At 54.5% G+C, this 18,931-nt stretch overlaps 1 protein-coding gene across 2 annotated transcripts in view; it reads right to left on the minus strand.

The window, feature by feature from the left end:
* The window catches only part of SLC13A5 (solute carrier family 13 member 5), a 51,219-nt gene that overhangs the window by 27,333 nt on the left and 4,955 nt on the right, over positions 1-18,931 (minus strand). For both annotated transcript variants that reach the window (XR_006680365.1, XM_004716154.2), the window contains exons 2-8: positions 16,509-16,637; positions 16,149-16,285; positions 13,080-13,252; positions 11,953-12,121; positions 10,003-10,125; positions 4,487-4,702; positions 637-737 (exon numbers count right to left, since the gene is read on the minus strand). Coding sequence is in view for 1 of the 2 variants with exons in the window: in XM_004716154.2 (XP_004716211.1) it covers positions 637-737; positions 4,487-4,702; positions 10,003-10,125; positions 11,953-12,121; positions 13,080-13,252; positions 16,149-16,285; positions 16,509-16,637 (1,048 nt within the window). In the remaining variant the exon portion in view is untranslated. The remainder of the gene's footprint in view (positions 1-636; positions 738-4,486; positions 4,703-10,002; positions 10,126-11,952; positions 12,122-13,079; positions 13,253-16,148; positions 16,286-16,508; positions 16,638-18,931) is intronic.

Here is an 18,931-nt window from a genome sequence, read left to right on the forward strand (position 1 = left end):
TGGTGGCAACATATGTACAAATATGCTTGATACATGTTGAATAAGGAAAATGTCCAAACAGCCCCCATGTTCTGCAACAAAAGAATGGTCATGGTTCCTCCATGCAGAAAAGACCGGGACTGACTGTGGTTACAGGGGAGGCGTTTCTACTGTAACCCCGAGCGGCAACGAGCAACAACAAAGAACCCAGACGCAGGATTCAAATTGCGTGTATGATTACCATCATGTAACTTACATGCCTAGTAGCCATGACTGGGAGCGGGAAAATGAACACTGACAGCACTGGGAGAATTTTAAAACATCTTCCTTTTCCTGTTAGAAGGATTGTTTAAAATTCACATTTTTAATATGCAAACAAAGGGATCTGTGTTAAGCAACACCCAGGAAAAAAAACCTTAAAAAAACCCCTCTCATGGCAACAAATGTACATATGTGCTTGACACGACGGATGGATGGATGGATTGTGATAAGAATTGTATGAGTCCCCAATAAAATGATTTTTAAAAAACCCAAAAAGAGCCCCTCTCTCAGGTTTGGGGATCCAATGAGTCCTTTACCATCGGATGGAGTTTCTGCCTCCTAGGCCTGGCGTCTTGGGCAACTAGGATGAGTGGGTGGTCAAGACCAGGGCCTTACCTTCCTCAGACTGACTGCAGAAGTTGAACTTGGGCTTCTGCGCAGGCACGATGAACAGTAAGATGGCCACGAAGACGGCCACCGTGGCATCCGAGGCGTACCTGGGTGGCAGAACCAGTCATGACTAATCAGTTGCCAAAAGGAGGTCAAGGGCTGACTGGGGAATAGACCATCAATTAATTGCTCATAGGTGAGTTCACAGTGGAACTGAATAAGATTAAAACAAATCCACGAGTCACCGTGTGACACGACTGTATCCCTCTTGCATTGTGAGCATCTCAAGAATAGATGTAACTCGTTGAGCACGAATGACAGGAGCCCTGATGTGCGGTGGGAAGAGCTCAAGGATATCGTGCATGGAGAGAGCAAGAGTCGTTCAGGAGATAAGAATGACAGAAAAGGTCAAAGTGGATGTCAGAAGAAACCATCGAACTTGTTTTGAATGTAGAGTAGCTAAAGCAATTGGAAGAAATGGGGAAGTAGAAGAGCTGAGTGGAAATTTTCAAAGGGCAGCTCAAAAGCCAATGATAACTGAAGGAAGAAGTCCAAGCTGCATGGAAGGCATTGTTAGCAAAAAAAAGAGAAAGAAAGAAAACAAATCTCCAGGAATTAGTGGCATGTCAATTGAAATGTGTCCACAAGCTGATGAAGCACTGAAAGCACTCATTCACCTATGCCAGGAAATTTGAAAAACTTCTACTTAGCCAACCCACTGGAAGAGATCTATATTAGTGTCTATTCCAAAGAAAGGTGGCCCAACAGGATGCAGAAATTGGTGAACAATATCATTAATATATACAGCTAAGATTTTACTGAAGATAACTCAACAACAGTCACAATAGTGCATTGACAGGAAGCGGCCAAAAATTCAAGCAGAAGAGAACATGGAGCAAGGGATATTATTTCAGATGTCAGATGGCTCTTGGCTGAAAGCAGAGAATGCCCGAAAGATGTTCACTTGTGTTTTATTGATTATGCCAAGGCATTCAACTACGTGGATCCCAATAAACGATGGACAACATTGAGAAGAATGGGAATTCCAGAACACTTCATTGTGTTCGTGCAGAACCTGAACCTGGACCAAAAGGCAGCGTACAAACAGAACAAGGGATACTGCATGTTTGAAAATCAGGAAAGGTGGGGGTTAGACTTACACCCATTCATCATCACTTTTTTAATGTGCATACTGAGCAAATGATCTGAAAAGTTGGACTATATAAAGAAGAACAAGGCGTCAGGACTGGAAGAAGGCTTATTAACAACCCGTGATACGCAGATGGCACCACCTTGCTTGCTGCAGGTGAGGGACTCGGCGGAGCACCTGCTGATGAAGGTCAAGGACTGCAAACTTCCATATGGATTCCAGCTCAACGTAAAGAAAACCAAAAGCCTGGTGAATCTTGGGAACTGCAGCAAAGACCTAAGGTGTCGGGGATTTCATTTCGCGTGGGACCACAGTCAGTGCTCATGGAAGCAGCAAGCAAGGAAGGAGGCCCAAGACCTCTTTAAAGAGCGAGGCTGTCACTTGGAGGACTAAGATGCACCTGACGTAAGCCATGGGATCTTCAAGTGCACGTGAAAGTTGGGCAATGCAAAAGGGAGACCGGACAAGAATCGATGCGTTGGAATGATGGGGTTGGCGAAGAATCTGACAAAGGATGGTGGACCGCAAGACCAAGCAACTCTGCTTCAGAAGCAGGACAGCCAGAGTGCTGCTTAGACGGGAAGATGCTGAGACTGCCTCACTTACTCCGGACAGGTTAGCTCTCAAGAGACGCCAGTTCCTGGAAAAGGACATCAACCTTGGTAAGGAGAAGGTCCGTGGAAAAGAAAAAAGGAGAGACGGAGGTGCACTGACTCCGTGGCTGCGCCAATGGGCTCACACGTGGTGATGGTGAGGACGGTGCAGGACCAGGCAGTGGTCCTTCTGTCGTGCGTGGGTGGTGATGAACTGGAACTGCCTTGACAGCACCTCACGAGAACAGGCCAATTTCACCTCCTCTAAGGTGGGGGGTCGGAGGGGGAGTAAAATAACGAAACAAAAGAAACAGCTGCAAGGGGGCCCACACACTGGAGTTCGGAGAAGGAAGGTGGTAAATGGAGTGCTGGTTGGAAACTGAGGCCCACGTTCTTGGCTTGGCTCTGCCACCAATTTTGGGTGGCCTTGAGTGGACTCCTTCCTTCCCTCTCCTGGCCTGCAGGGCTTCATGGGTAGACTCTGGAACCTTCTCTTTCCCAGATCCTCGAGAATGCTGGGCTCACCAGAGTGAGGTTTCGAATTTCGCTTCACCAGAAGAATTTGGTCAAGGAATGTGGTTTTTACCCTTGGTTCCTGAAAGGCATTCTCTTGGTAAATTAAAAGCAAACCAACCAACCTTGGAATTCAAGTGTCCGCACTGATAAGCCCTGGAGACCACACCTAAGAGGTTATGTCGCTGAGGTGATGGGGAATAGTCTAGGGTGGAGATTAGCCAGGACCGATAAAATCGTCACATGGTAGGGACTTTGTGATTGCTCACATTGACCTGGCTCAGAGGGAGGGGCTGAAGTCTGCATTCCCCTGAAGGCAGGCTCTGGAAGAAGACTTTCCGTGAACTTCCTGGTTGGTGGAAAGTGTGTGCTTTTAGGAGGATGAAGCACCTTCTTTTGGAGACAGAAACTTGGCATTGAGAGCCCTCCCACACCTCACCCAAAGGAGCATCTCTTCTTTATGGGGATCTTGCTTTTTAGCCTTCATTCCCACTACCGTCCAGCTGATTCTGACCCATAGCAACCCTGTAGGATCGAGTAGCACGGCTTCATGAAGTGTCCGAGGCTGGCCCTCCTCGTGGAAGCAGGCTTGTCTTCCTCCTGCAGAGTTGGCTGGTGGGCTCAAATCACTGATTTAGGAGTTAGCAGACAAGCACTTCACCCACTGCACTACCAGGGCTCCTTCTACCAGGATTGTCATCCTCAGTACAGCACTTGCTGTGAATTCTGTCATGCATCCTAGCAAAGTTATCAAATCTGACAGAGGAGCGAGAGCTGAGAGGTGCCGGGAACCCCTGAGCTTGTGGTAGAGGGAACTCCAGAACTTAAGGAGGCCCAGGGAACCCCCAAGTTTGCAACAGGCACCCTGAAGGGTTACTAGGAAAATCCTAAAATTGTAGTTCAAGATCAGAGGCGAAGGAGTCATGGAGATTGTCAAGGTTGCAGCTGCCTCCGCGGTGGTGGGCAGCCATGACTGGTGAGCTCTGACCGGGCTCGGCGGGTAGGGTCAGAGAAGAAATGCTCTGTGTGCAGCTGGTGCCCAAGTGGAACAGAGAAGTCACGATGGGCGATGATGAGATCAGAAAAGGTGGTATTTCTGACCATTTCTGCACGTAACCACAAGGTTAACCCAACTAGACCTTCCAAATGGAGCAGCCTACCGTAGGCTGCCATCTGTCCACATCTTCTGCCTTGATTAGAATGGAAACCTTCTTCCACCCTGGCAACCTCTGAACGGGGAGAGAAATGACAGATGCCCAAGCCTATCTCAAGAAGCTTCCTTTTGAACCTGGAGATGAGTCTGGGGAGGCCTTCGCCCAGAGTCCAAGGGAAGAACAGTGGCAGAGTTGAGACACCCAAGCTTTGGAAGCCCAACGCCTTACCCAACAAAGCTCTCTCTACCCCAGCCCGGCCAAGTAGTTTTGCTCAGCCTGTTGAGAGAAGAGAGTGGCTCGTGTCATCATGTGCCCTCTGAAACGCAACTCCAGAACAAATGTCATGGTCCAACCAATCCCGAGTGACCCGTGGCCCAGGACACAGCCTTCTGATACCCGCCCACCACAGCACGAGGCCAGAGGGCTCTGCGGCACCAACAACTCACTTGGTGTTGCCTTCCACCCAGGCGATGGACATCCAGCCGGGCATGAAGCCGGGGTCTCGGGAGAACCACAGGACCACCAGCAGGATGAAGCAGAGCAGGACGTTGGTCTCAGCGAAGGTGAAGGGCCCCAGCTTCCTGTATTCTTCCTGCAGCACTTCCTTGGCGATATCCTCACAGCTCTCCCTCTTGTTTCCGCAGCCCCACGCGGCCTTAAAACTAGAGGGGAAAAGAGAAAAACAGACCCACACCCGAGAACACAAGCTATCAACAGGGTGGATACCAAAGCACGGGGGGACACGTGCCACGGCCTATTGGTCAGCCGTCATGAGAAACGATGGCGATGGAACCACGGAGAGGCTGATGTGCTAAAGGCGCAAATGTTGTATGACTCTGCTTAAATGAACGCTCTCCACTAGGCACAGGCACCAGGGCCAATGCGTGGTCGGTGACCAGGAGGGAGATGGAAAGTTATTGCTTACTGGGCACTGAGTTTCCGTTTGCGTGTATGTGTGTGTGTTGGGGGTTGTTGGGGTGGGGAATGAAAACCTTTTGGGGGTACTAAGGGGCTCCAAAGAGTGTGTGGGGCAATCCCCTGATCTTTTTATTCCATGTTCCCCACCAGTGTTTTTGAAGCCCTTTCCTATCTCCCAACGGTTTCACCGCCCTCTGTGGCCATGGTTGCCCCACGTAGGGGGTGGAAGCCACGTCACTGAATCATGCACTTAAAATGGCCCAGGAACACAGATGAGTGAGGGGCATGTCTTGCGTGGCAGAGCAGATGGGTGGCTCAGGTGCTGGCCAGTTCAGGCAGACACCTGCGTGTTGGGAACCACCGAGGGCAGAGGCCGGCAGGGCGGCCTCGGGCTGCACACACCTCCTTAGCTCTTCCCGCCTCTGCCACGGCTGTCTGACCTACCTAGCAGGATGTAGGGGATGACTCCGCCAGCATTGAGGGGCCTCTCTGCCCCTCTCTGCCCTTGCCGCCTCGGCGCTGTGGCCACTACTCTACCAAGCACTCATCTCCTGGCCCTTGTCGTTCTAGAGATTCTGGGGCAAGGCCAGGGGCCTCCGGTGTCCAGGACGAGGAGTGAGCTAGCCTGGAGCCGGGGGCCACATTGGGCACTGGCTACCTGTCCCCGACTCTCAGAGGCTGCAGACTGGGGCTGCATGGTCTAGGCCAGAGGTCGGCAAACTGGTGAGACAGGATCCTGTCCCTCCCAATTTAAAAATTATTCAAGAGCCATAAATACATTCTGACAAACAAACGAGATCGCCATTGTCCAAATGATACCCTTTAAATGACACTGGGATCGCTTTACGGTCAGTTTCCGTTTGACTTGAGGCCCCTGGGCCTACTCAGAGCCGCCATTTGCCGACCACTGGTCGACAGTCGTCTGAACTTGGTCCGTACCCAGTAGTGTGTTCCGGTCTTCACCCCATCCTGGGGTCAATTCTGTCATCTGAGGAGCACTGGCCGGAGGTGCAGCCGCCACATGGATCCAGTTTCCCTAGGGGAGCCCCGGTGGACCGGTGGGGACCAAAGTGTCCTGCTAGAGCAGTCCTCAGCAGGGTGCCAGTGACCCTGGGCAGGAGAGCCCTGGCTGCCTCCACCGTGGCCCCAAGGGACCCTCCCCTCTGTTTCAGGAGGCTGGACTGAGCAGGAAAGTTGGGCAAAAACCAGTGGTAACATCCCACGTGGGGAGTCTGAATGGTTCACACGCTTGGCTCTTACTGAAAGGGTGGCGGTTCGAGTCCACTCGGAGGTGCTTTTGAATAGAATGGCTCGATGACCAGCTTCTAAGAAACGAGCCACTGGAAACCCCGGGGAGCACAGTCCAACGCGGACACACAAGGGGCCACCGTGAGTCACAGTTGACGCGCAAGCAACAGGGTTGACTACATTAATATTCCATGTAGCCCTGGGTGGTCCTGCGGCGTGGGGAGCAGAGTTCTGTGGCCCCCTTGGGTTGGATGTGGGCTTGGAAGTTGACCAGAAACTCAGGTCTAGCAGTGACCTTGGGATTATTGTCCATGACCATGTGATGAGGACAAGACATCATGACAGCAGAGGTGCTTCCTGCACCTGAGATACTCACTGGCCTCAGGAGAGGCCATCCAGGAGGCCAGGAGAAGGAGGTCACCAGATCTTGGTGTATGGCAAGATATGGCCTGGGCCAGAGGCCATCGCTGAGGCTGAGTGTGAAAAGGTGTCCGTCTCTCTCCCCACCTGGGATCTAAGAGGAGCACTGATTGGTGGCCATGGCTACACGTTGGGCTGCTAACCACAAGGTCTGCAGTTCAAAACCACCAGTCACTCTGAGGGAGAAAGAGGAGGCTATCTACTCCCTCCAGAGTCTCGGAAACTCACAGGGGCAGGTCTACTTTGTCCTATAGGGCTGCTGAGTTAGTGTTGGCTTGACGGCAGTGAGTCTGGTGTTGGGTTTTCTGGGGTCTAAATAAGGCTTCATGGGTGCCCCCTCCCCACCACCCTCCATCCCTGTCCCATTCAGGCTCCACATCTGAGTGATGTGGCTTGTCAGTGGAACCACAGTGGAACTGCAGGTCAGGAAGGGGTGGAATTCAGCGGGATGCTCCGCAGGCTCCCTAGAAGCCAAGAAGAACTGATGGGGGACACGCAGCTTCAGGCTCTTGGCTGGGAACATCCTGGCACCTGACACACCATGGCTGGACATGAGGTGGATGGTCCTCCCGTGGCCTTGGGGACAAGCCAGTCCCTCTGCCCCTGGGTGAAATTCACTGCATTTCAGGACTCCAGAGCATCCCCGAGCTGCTGCGGGGAGAGGGGAGTCTACACCAGCACCTCTGACACCAGCCTATGGAGTCTAGAGTGGCCCACTGCCCAGCCTGGCTGGCACGGGACCCAGAGAGCATGCGCCAGCAGCAGGCGTCAAGGGGAGCAAACGTGGCACTCTCCAGAGGAGATGAGATGTGGTGGCTAGTGTAGAGGGCACAGGTGCTGGGGCCCAGCCTCCTGGATACACACCCTGCCTAGCATCTCTAACCTCTCCTCACCTCAGTTTCCTTTCCTGTAAATTGAGCAGAATAATAGCCTAACCTAAGAGTGTCGGGAAGATGAATGTGCCTCCTATAGGTAAAGTACACCACGGAGCTCCTGCCCCACATAAAAGCCCAAACCGAGTGGACTCTGATTCACAGCGACTCCATAGGACAGAGTAGAACCGCTCCGTAGGGTATCAGATATGGTAAATCTTTCCAGAAACAGGCCCTCTCTTTGCCACGTCCCCACCCCCTCACAGAGGACCTGCCAGGTTCGAAGTGCTGAGCTGTTAGCGACCCTAACCCAAAGCCATGGTGCCACGAAGGAGGGTTCTTTAGTACTGATAAAAAGGCCCCCGATTATCAAGGGCTCATGAGGAAGCGGGGAGCGGGGAGGGAGGGGGGAAAAAAGAGGACCTGATGCCAGGGGCTTAAGTGGAGAGCAAATGTTTTGAGAATGATGAGGGCAATGAATGTACAAATGTGCATTACACAATTGATGTATGTATGGATTGTGATAAGAGTTGTATGAGCCCCTAATAAAACGATTAAAAAATAAATAAACTAAACTAAAAAAATAAATTAAAAAAAAAAAAAGCTCTCGAAGCCACTAAGCCACTGGCTATCTTCAAGTGGGTTCTGACTCACAGGGACCCCATAGCCCAGAGGAGAACTGCCATTGTGGGTTTCTGAGACAGTCGCTCCTGACAGCATAGCCCTCGGAGAAGCTGCTTGTTTCTAGCCGCTGACCTGGCAGCTGAGCACGTAGCCACTCCTCCTCTCTGGTCTTAGTGTTCTTGTCGCCCCACAAGGAGACACAGGCACCGCTCTGGAGCCTGCAGCAGGCTTGGACCAGGTCTCCTGAGCGGTCTGCGGACAGGACAGGAGCAAGCAAGCAGGGCAGCCCCGGAGTCGGTGAGAGGCAGGGCAAAGACAGCCATTGTCTGGACCGCTGTCTTCTCTTCTCTGGGGCTGTGCACACACCAGGACCGTGGGTGTTGGGGGACAGGTGGGGAAGGGTTGCCAGGAATGCCTACTCGGGAGACAACGGCGACGGGATTGACCCAGATGAAGATGCTGCCACTGTCTGGATTCTCAAAACACAACACAACAGCAGGCTTTCGAAACAGCCCCATCCTCCAGGGCCCAAACCCAGGGAAATGCTTCATTTCCCCCCTTCCTGCAGAGCTGCTCACAGGCACCCGTCTCCAGCCCCTTGCGGTCCTCAGTGTGAGTGCCCTGTGCATGAACGCATCGAGCAGGCGGCTCCTGGATCAGCTCTTTGCATCCCTCCCTGAATGAGATCACCTTTCCACCCTGGCTTTTAAAATCACCGGGACTCTGCCTTTGTGTTTTCCAACCACCGTTGTAGGGTGTCTGTCCAAAGTCTGGCTTCTCTTAATGTTGCCTATGGTGAACGTGCCTGGGTGCTGGGAATGGGAAGGGCACCTTCCCAGAAGCTGGCTGTGTTGGGAACACCGCAGGCTTCCGGTAAAGGTCAGGCTGTCATGATTGAGACATCACTGCAGGGGTGACGTGGTGGGGTAATGTTGCTGGGACCTGACTAGTGGACACGTGCAGTCTCGTAGATGCTGGTCCAGGAATGCAGGTTTGGCACAGAGCTGAGCAAACACACCTGCCCTTTCTTCTCTGCACCAGGTGCAGCAGGGGTCAGAGAGGACTGGTCACAAGCCCTGCCCTTGTGGAGCAAAAGGTCAGGGGATGGGCAGCACAGGTACCAGTGATGGGACCGGGAGATGCCCAGCGGCACCCAGAGGACCAGTTCTTCTGAGATGGAAGGGGGGTGGAGAAAAGCCAGGGTGGGTGTCACTGAGGAAGCGGCATTTGAACTGAGCCGTGAAGGCTGAGGCACTGGGAAGAAAAGGGAGGATGGTAGGAATCATGGCATTCCAGAAAGAGGGAGCTAAAACAAACAAACAACAGCCTCACTGCCTTCAAGTGGATGGCAAATTCATGGTGACCTGCTAGGGCAGGGCAGAGCGTAGGTTTCCCAGGAGTAGAAAGCCCCATCTTCCTCTCTCTGAATGGCTCGTGGTTTCGAACTGCCAACCTTTAGTGAGTAACCCAACGCATAATCCACTGGGCCACCAGGGTTCCGTGTAGGAAGAGGGAACAGACTGTGCAAAGGCCCAGGGAGCCGCTGGGGCAGGAGGAGAGGGCCGTGGTGGGAAGCCGACTGCGACCCAGGTCCCAGTCTGTGACCCAGACTCGAACTTGGACAAGCCCGCGGCTGAGCCCGGGGGCTTGTCCGCAGGGTGTGGCATGACCGACCCTTCCCTAACATAAGGTGATCAGATTTAAAGCGGGTCACCATTGGTGGGGGAGGAGGGGGCGCGGTTTCTTAATTAAAAATTTGGTTTATATGGACCAAATAGACCATTCCCTAGCTGGTCGTGCATTCTTTCTAAAAATCGGGACTTTTTTAAAACGCCAAAAGCGGGACGTCTGGTCACCTTATCCTAACAGCTCACACTTACTTGAATTTCATAAAAAGACACTGGATCCACAGCCAGGCCAGCAGCAGCATTATCAGCATATTGGGGAAGGCAAAGCCAAACCAAGAGGCAAAGTTCACGATGTCTTTACTGGCAGGGAACAACCTGTGAGGGAGAAACACCAGGTTCAACTCGGAGCTGTGGAGCAGCGAGGCTGCCAGGGCCCACCGGTTTCCACCCACCCAGGCTCCTGGCCTGTCCCTTCCCCTCCCAGCTTCTGTGCCAGCTGCCCTTCCCACTCCTGGGCAGAGCTCTTTTCCACCAAGGAGAAATGCCATCTGATCCGTGTCCTCCTTGGGCGCACTGCAATCGGTACCTATCTCAACGAATGCACTTACCCACCTGCTTAGAACTTTCTAACATCTGCCACCTTCGGGAGGGAGACCATGAGTCCCACATGGGCACAGCCTGGATTTCTCTCACTTCACACCAGGCCTACAACTAAGGTCCTCAGGGCCCGCAGCCCTTTGTGGCCAAGGCTGGAAAGTGCCAACCCATCTCTACGGTCCCCCTGGGGCCTCATGAGAACGAATTGCCCTTGATAGTCACATCATCCAATTAGTGGGTCAGTTAACGGGGGTCCCGCGCACTGTCAAAAGAACAAACAAGTCTGTCTTGGAAGAAGTTCAGCCAGAATTCTTAGAGGCAAAGGCGGTGAGACTTTGTCTCACATACTTTGACCATGTTGTCAGGAGAGACCAGGCGCTGGAGAAGGACATCATGCTTGGTCAAGTTGAGGGACAGCGAAAGAGAGGGAGGCCCTCGGCAAGGTGGACTGACACCGTAGCTGCACCGATGGACTCAAACAGAAGAACCAGTCCGAGGTTGGCGGTGTTTCGTTGTGTGGTACACAGGGCGGATGGGAGTCGGAACCGACCTGAATGGGGCCTAACAACAAGAACCAAGCGATCGAGACGGTGAGGCTCTGAGAGACCTAACTCTGGGCCTATCTCCCATCTATGCCCATGGCCACTGAGCGGATGCCAAGTTTCTCCGCCTTATGGAGGATTCCCAAGCCAGGGGGGTTGAATCGCCAACCCGGAGTGCAGTCCTGTAGATCTCTGATACCATCAGCCCTCACGGAGAACAACCCAAGTTTGCCGTACGCTGGCAGCTTGGGTGCTGCTGGGAAACCCTGGAAGGCTATGGCCCTGGTACTTCAAAGGAACGTGCAGATTGAGAAAGACTGGGAAGGAAGGCCTGGGGATCGACTTGTGAAAAGTAGCCACTGTGAACCTTAGGAGTTGCAGGAGAAGACCATCTGGTGTTTCTAGTGCGGGTTGGAAGAGACCCCGCCCCAGCCCCATGATGGATGACAGCATCCCGAGGGGTCCTGCAGGCGATGTGAGCTGGGGAGCATTCCGCCCAGGAAGTTCTGCTACAAAGTCTCCGTGAGTTGGGGTCAACTCAGTGCCCAGAAAACGACAATTTCTGCCAGGCTGAATCCAACCACTGCCCTCGAGTCAGCTCTGACTCACAGCGACCCTACGGGGCAGGGTCCAACTGCCCCTTGTGGGTTTCTGAGGCTGGAAATCTTTACAGGAGTAGACAGCCCCCTCTTCCTCCTGCAGAGCAGCTGGTGGTTTCGAACTACAATCCGACGAGTCACCTGCTGTGTCGCCAGGGCTCCTTAGCTGGGAACATGGTGACACCTCCACCACTTTAGCTCAGAGTTCACATGATGCTCCCTCTCCGTCTGGGAATCGGTGGCCCAGGGAAGAAAGAGTCGGTCCTCATTTAACCCAGGTCCTCATTTAACCCAGCCCTGGGACTCCCAGCTGCACGGAGGACTTCCGTGTTGGTGCTGGGGTGCCGGTGCCCAAGGCTGGATGGGGCCACCTCTTCCCACCCGGCTGTAGGGTGAGGGGAAGGGAGTGGAGGCAGGTCCTCCAGCCCCAAGCCCCCCTCTGGAAGGTAGGGCCAGTGACTTACTCCTGCATCTGACCCTGGAGCACCACGTTGGGTCCCGTCCCGGTCAGGGTGGCCGTGCCGCCGATGCTGGCTGCGTAGCACACACTCAGCATCATGGCCTTGCCCAAGTTCTTCCTGTGCTCGTTGTCCTGCTGTCCCATGGCTGGGCCTTCGAAAACCACTTGGGTCCCTGTGGCGGGCGCATAGGCTATTAGGTGCTGCATTCAGGCCTACGCTGGTCCTGGGAGTCACTGCCCACTCCAGTCAGCTCCTGACTCTGCTGCTGACCTGCAGCGTGGGGTACCCCTCCCGACCCATCTAGATCCCTTGTCTTGCTTTCTCAGCCTCCAGACTGATCCCGTCTGCCTTCCCAAAGGCTCCCCTAAGACCCCCGACACTCCATCCAAATGCTTTCCCATCTCCCTGCTGGTGCTCAAGCATCTCCTTCCATCTAGGAGGGCCCTTCTCATCCCGCCTCCTCTCTGGGGGCATCCACGTCCACCCCAAATGTCCTCTCCTCTTGGCCAGGTCCTGCTCTTTTCCTCTCTCTCTCAGCATCTGGGATATGGATGGATGTGGTTCCACCCAAATCAGGAAGAGGGAGGAGTATGCTATTTATTCTCCAAGGATCCTGCACCCTAGGGAGCGTTCTGTGTTCCCTAGGCCCCGAGTTCCCCTGTGCTGGTCAGAGTGCCAGCCCTAGGAGGCAGGGTAGCACGCGAGGCAGAGGAACTTGGCACCCAGCAGGGAAGTAGCACTGGGCAGCAAGCCCCAGGACCCATGGGAGCTGACAGTGCGGGGAGTTACCCGTCCAAAGTCAGAGGATGAGCAGGGGTGGCAAGAGCTGATAGGCACCCGGGAGGGACTCAGGTGCTGCTGGATGAGGAGTGAGCAGCCAGGTGGGGCTGAGCTGGTGATTTCTGATTGGCAGGAACTGGGTGGGACCTTGTTACAAGCTCCACTAGAGGAAATACACTACCACAAGCATCTAGCCGTGGGGGGCCAGAATTGCATTCCAGAAACACAGGAGAAGATGTTTTTCTCCATATTCTTGTCCAAGAGTATGGAAAGGAGGGCTCTAGGAGGCTGGGAAAGGGCGTCGGGGAGCTGGAAAGCTAAGTGGGGTAGGCTGCCATCACGGGGCTCACCCGGCAGCTCGCTGTTCTTGGCCTTCTCCGCCAGCTCCAGCTCAGTGGCTGTCCTCCTGGTCTCCATCTCCTGCAGCATGGCCTCCACGATGGGCACCATCATGGCCGTGGTGGCCGTGTTGCTGATCCACATGGACAGGAAGGCGGTGACGCCCATGAAGCCCAGCATCAGCCTGTAAAGGAGGAGCAGGGAGGGAAGTCCAAGGGTCTTCCCCCACCCCCTCACCACTTCCACCCTGAGGTAGAGTCCTAGGGGGGCAGGTCCACCCGCAGGGATTCATGGTACCAGCACAGACCAAAGTCCCCGGGCCACGTCCACTCCACAATGGGTCTTCTGAGAGTGAGTGTGTCTTCTCCCTCCCATCTTTTCTTCCTTCCTGCCTTCTTCCTGCCCACCTCCCATGAGTGTACGGATGTCTACATGGATGTCTACTCTGTCGGCTGCCGGGGTCAGTAAGAGGGGCCTGGGCCTGGCGGTAGTGCTAAGGAGGACCACCATCGAGTGGGAGATGTGAGGCATCCAGGTGGCGCACCAATGGAAGCGTCTGTTCTTAGATGGCAGCCGAGGCCCGGAAGAGCACAGAGCAGGTGTGTGATCAAGCAGCCCTGCGTACTGCGTACAGGCAGCCCAGGCTCCCCGCCTCCGAGTGGGAGGTGTCCACCCATCCCAGATCCTGACTCCCCTCTCCTCAGTTGAGAAGGGTGACGCAGAGTCACCCTTCAAGGGTGGGGAGAGCCAGGGAGGCATGACCTCCCTCCTGGCTGATCCCACCACTGCTGTCCCTCTCTCCACACCGAGTTTTCCCCTCTCTCCACCCTGCGAGGGACCAGATCAAACAAAACAGTATTCGGCAAAGAGGTTCCTTTTGCTCACGACACACAATCACTCACCACTGCCCCCCACCCCCCACCCGCCCCCCGACTTCTGCCACTTGCCTGGAAGGCCTCACAGTCTTTCAAAACCTGCTCAGACCACTGTCTTCAGGGGCCCTCCCTCCCAGTGCGTGCCACCAGGCTGGATGGGGAGAAGCTGCTTCCACATCTGCACTCAGCTTAGAGACTGAGCTTCTCCAGCGCAGGGGTAAGGTCCCACACTCCTCTATGGCGCCCCCTCAGCCCGGGGCAAGGCCAAAACAACAAACTCACTGTCCATGGAGTCAATGCCGACCCAAAGCAACCTGTCGGACAGGGTCGAACTGCCCAGGGGAGTGCCTAAGACTGTCACTGTTTCCTGGACCACGAAGTCCCATCTTTGTCCCACAGGGCAGCTGGTGCTTTCAAACTGCCCAGCAGAGCAATGTGCCACCTCCTTACCCACTGGTGTAAGGCCAGGAATGACAAGGCTGGGAGGGAGGAGGGCTGGCCGAATGGAACGCAACTGCTCTCTGCCTCTGTGGCCCCTGCTGTCAGGCCTCTCCCAAGGGCGTTCACTTGCCAAGGAGTAGGAGCCTGAAGGAGGGATTTGGAAGCACACTTCCCCGAGGCTCAGGCTCGTGTTTGGACTCTAAAAGCACAGGCTGGCACGCAGGCAGGCAGGAGAGGCGTCCGACAGGGCGAGGGTTGGCGTGCAAACAGTTGCCCAAGAAGGTTCGTGGTGTTTTAAGACACCAAGGGGGTCTCAGCATGAAGGCGGCCCCGGGTAGGTAGTGCTGTGGACAGTGCGTGATGGAGCACTGAAGGGGAGCCGGGAGCTGGGTAGGAGCAGGGAAGCCTGTGTGATGATCGGGGATCTGGAAGCAGAGCTCTCCGGGCACTCCAGAGTGAGGGCCCTGTAGGGGTCCCACACACCTGATGGCGGAAAGCAGCCCGCTCCGGAGGCCCCGACCCTCCCCCACATTTCTAGAACATCGGTCCTTGAAAGCGAGAGAAACTTGACGCCTCCGAGCTGCCAGACCAGTTCAACCCCTCAGTGGGTTCTCCCTGGCATGGAGGGAGACCAGGGAACCTCCCAGGGAGCCCTGGGAGTCCGTGGGGAAGGGGGAGGGCCGGCACAGGCGCTGTGCATCCGGGGCCTGCATCATCCCTAGCAGGAGGCTGTCTCGGAGGTTCCTGGCTGCTGTTGGGTCCTATCGAGTCCGTTCAGACTTGTAGCGCCCCCAAGGGACAGCGTGGAACTGTGCCCACAGGTTTGTTTGGTTGTGAGACCCCGGGTGTACCTACTAGGACCGAACCAGCAGCTTGAGGGAAACGGTGGTCCCAAGCAACCTTTATCGGCTAACAAGAAGTCACCAGGGAAGCATCTCCAGGGAGGAGGGACGTTGCTTCAAAGAAAGCTGCATCCTGAGTTTCTAAGGAGAGGGCACCTCTAGGGGCAGGCATCCATCCAACAGACTGGGTCTCATCCCCATATGACCAGGAGCGAATCATTTAACTTCTGTCTCTAAGGCCTCGCCTCCACCTATAAAATGTGGTACTAGGGCATAATCCCCTCCTCCCTCGCACAGGTGTGCTGAGACCGGGATGAGGGCAGACATGTGAAGCCCCCAGGATCAAGCCTGGGGGTGGGAGACACACCATAGAACCAGGTGATCCTGGCTCCATTGATTGGTTGGAGGTGGCCCAGGTGCTGACCACCAGTGGGGAGGGCGCGGGGTAACAGCTGTGAGTGATGGGAGGAAGGTGGAGCTTCTGTCCAGACGACATGGATGTCTCCGCTCTGGAAGATGGCCTGACTGCTTCCCTTGAGATAAGCCACCTCTGGTCTGCCTTTCCTCACAAGGCCCCTTCAGGCATAGCTAGACCCAGCTTCCAAGCCCCCCTCCAACACCCACCTTTTCCAGTGGAACCCTGCCGCCCCCTCCCCAAGGACCCGTCCTTACATGGACTCTCAAGCACCTGCTCCCTACCCACAGTTGCCCACCCTCTGCCACTCTCATCGCCCATGCATCTGCGCCCCGCCCCACCCTCTCCCCCCACCCAAGCTAAGATTGCTACCTGTCTCACCCAGAGGCAGGTCATGGAAGCCCTGGGCCAGTCCTTGTCTGTGGGCGGCCTGCTCTGCCACATCCCCCTCCCCAGCCCTGGGGCCCCAGAGAGCCACAGGAAAAGTGTGAGAGAAGGCATAATTACCGCGAGGGCTTGGCCCCCACCCAGAGAAGCGTACGCAGGGCAATCCTCTTGTGCAGGTTCCAACGCTCTACAGCCACGGCCACTATAAGGCCACCGAGGAACAGCATGTTGGTGTCCTTCATGTACTGGACACACACCTAGAGAGAGACACACTGCTTGGGCCCGGGGCCACTCCAGTCCTTAGAGATGGGCAGGTGCGTCAGGGTGCCTGCAGGCACAGTGCGGAGTGGGGCTGGAGGCTCAAGGGGCATGCCTCCAAACAGGGAGAACCCCGGGAGGGGGTTTATCTGGCCATACCTGGACCCGGAGAGAGTCAGTGGGAGGTCCTCAAAGCCCCCAAGACCCCTGGAGTTCACTCACCTGCTTGGAGTCCAGAATCTTGAAGAGCGGGAAAAGCACGACGGGCAGGAGGGAGGTGACAGCCAGAGGGATGACTTCCGTGCACCAGTAAACGGCCATGAGGATGATGACATAGGCGCACCTGACAAACTGAAGAGCCAGCTCTGAGGCCTCCGCTCCACATGCCCTCACCCCCCCATCTGCCACCTCTGGGCTTCCGTGGAGGGAGCCACCCCCCTCAGGGCCCCCCGTTTTCCAGGTCTGGGACCTTGAGGAAGGTTCCGGATCTCTGGTTGCAAACCCTTGTCCCAGCTCCCTAAGGTTGTGCTTCTAGGCAAGCCCTTTCTTCGTTCATCAAGCCCCGGTGTCTTCGTCCCTCAGAACGAAATGCAAACAGGAAAGGGAGATGGGAGAGGAGAAGAATGAGGAAGAGAAAAATTACAAAGCATCTTGCCAAGCGCAACCCTTCTCCATTTTGCAAATGCAATGAATGTTCTCCGTGCTCCCTTTCAACCCTGCTTCCTGTGCTGGGCATTCAATCACAAGCATGGTGCCCATGACTACACACGGCCAGTCTTAAAGCTGCAAGGACTCCAGAGGTGGGAGAGAGATCTTCTCCTAGGTCATCACGCGGTTGAGCCAAGGTTGTTGTTCCTTTTCTACCATGGACATGAAGCTGGCATCACCCTACGTATCCAGGGCATCTACTCTAAAGTCAGTCTTTAGCAAATGTTCTCAGTCCTGATTCCAAGCTGTTTTCTCTAAGGACCGCTTCGACTGTGCCCCGCTCTCAGAAATACACAAGTCACCCAGTTCACCCAGGACTTGCCAACGTTTAGTACCTCCAGGCTTTTAAATTATTAGGATCAGCACAACCCGAAGATGAGGCTTGGCGTATTCATTAGCCTCTCACTAATTACAAGGGGCTCCATCTTTACTCTCACTGCCGATCCAGTTGATGCCGGGGACTCACAGCGACTCCAGCTGGTGGTTTCAAACTGCTGACCTTGCAGCCCGACTCATAACCACTAAGCCACCAGGGCTCCTGCCAGCTTTGCTATGACGTTATGCTTCCGTCAACAGTCTGCTCACGCCTGGGGAAGAGTCGGGCTTCGGAGCCAGACAGGCCTGGGTGGCGATGCGAGTCTTTACTGGTCTTACTCCTCAAGGTCCCGCTTTCTGTGAGTCCTGAAGCTAACCTCTTGGGACCTCAGGGTTCTCATCTATTAAAAGATGGTTACTGAGAGCCACCTCTCTACTCTGTTTTATGATGAATCCATTTTTTTAAATTGTTGTTAGGCACTGTCTCATTTTTTATTATCATTTTTACATTTTATTGATAATCACCTATAACTCAGCCTTTGCTTACTCCCTCACTCTAGTCCTCTCCAAGGAAGTCAGTTACCAAAAACTACAGATTCAAACCCTTAAATCGCTGACCTCACCTTCCCACCTACCCTTTCAAGCCTGTGGCCAATGACCGGGTTCAGGCCCCATCATCTCCTGCCTGTGTCCCTACAGCTGTCTCCTGATTTGATTTCAAGCCCCAGCATGCCTCTCTGATTTGCAAATCTTTGACCAGGTCACTCTCTGGTTTGCAAACCTCTTGTTGCCTTCACTATAAGACCCAGAGGTGTCCACATGCCTTATGACATGCTCCCTCCCCGCCCCCGCCAACTCCAGGGCTACACCAGGCCCTGCAGCTCCAAGGCCCCCCAAGCACTTGCAGTAACTGGAAGCATGATGCTCTCCCCCTCACACCCTCCTTCTCTCACACACTCCCCCTTCACTCGCCTGGGACTCCGCCCTGAGGTCTAAAGCAGGGTTCTCAAGGCACCACCGCTGATGCTTCCCACTTGAAGGTTCTCCCTTGTGGGGTCTAGGATGCCCAAGGCATTCTAGGATGTTGGGGAACATCCCCGTCTGCTAATCCCATGAGTTAGTTATGGCAATTAAAAAAATATCTCTCTGGAGCAAATTAAGGGGGAGGAAGAGAAAGTGGAGCACATTTTGGTCCACCAAGCCTTGAGGACGATATCCCTGCTCAGAGCATCCAATGCACTGAGGACCATATGGCCGGCCCCACTATGAGACACGATGTCCCTCACTGACGCATATCCCTACAGGGAACAACACTGGAGACACAGCACAGGAATTGCACCCTATCTGACCCCACCACACTGAGGCAAAACACTAAGGGCGTGCAACAGAAGAGCAAGGGGAGCAGAGCAAAGAAGTCCCAAGGGAATACCAAAAACAGACTTTGGGGCCAGGATGTGGTACCCCATCAGACTCAACCGGAAAACACTCCTAAAGGTCAACAAACAGACCTTGAACGATTTTCAGGCTTTTCTTTTTTTTGTTTGTTATTGTTTTGTTTTCTTTTCTTTTGTTGTTTTGTTTTGCTGTTTTGTTTTTGTGCATATTATTATCTCTGCAGGTCT

This window comes from Echinops telfairi, unplaced genomic scaffold (genome assembly GCF_000313985.2).
Source record: "Echinops telfairi isolate 266 unplaced genomic scaffold, ASM31398v2 ScPeMD7_2010;HRSCAF=2546, whole genome shotgun sequence".
NCBI lineage: Eukaryota > Metazoa > Chordata > Mammalia > Afrosoricida > Tenrecidae > Echinops > Echinops telfairi.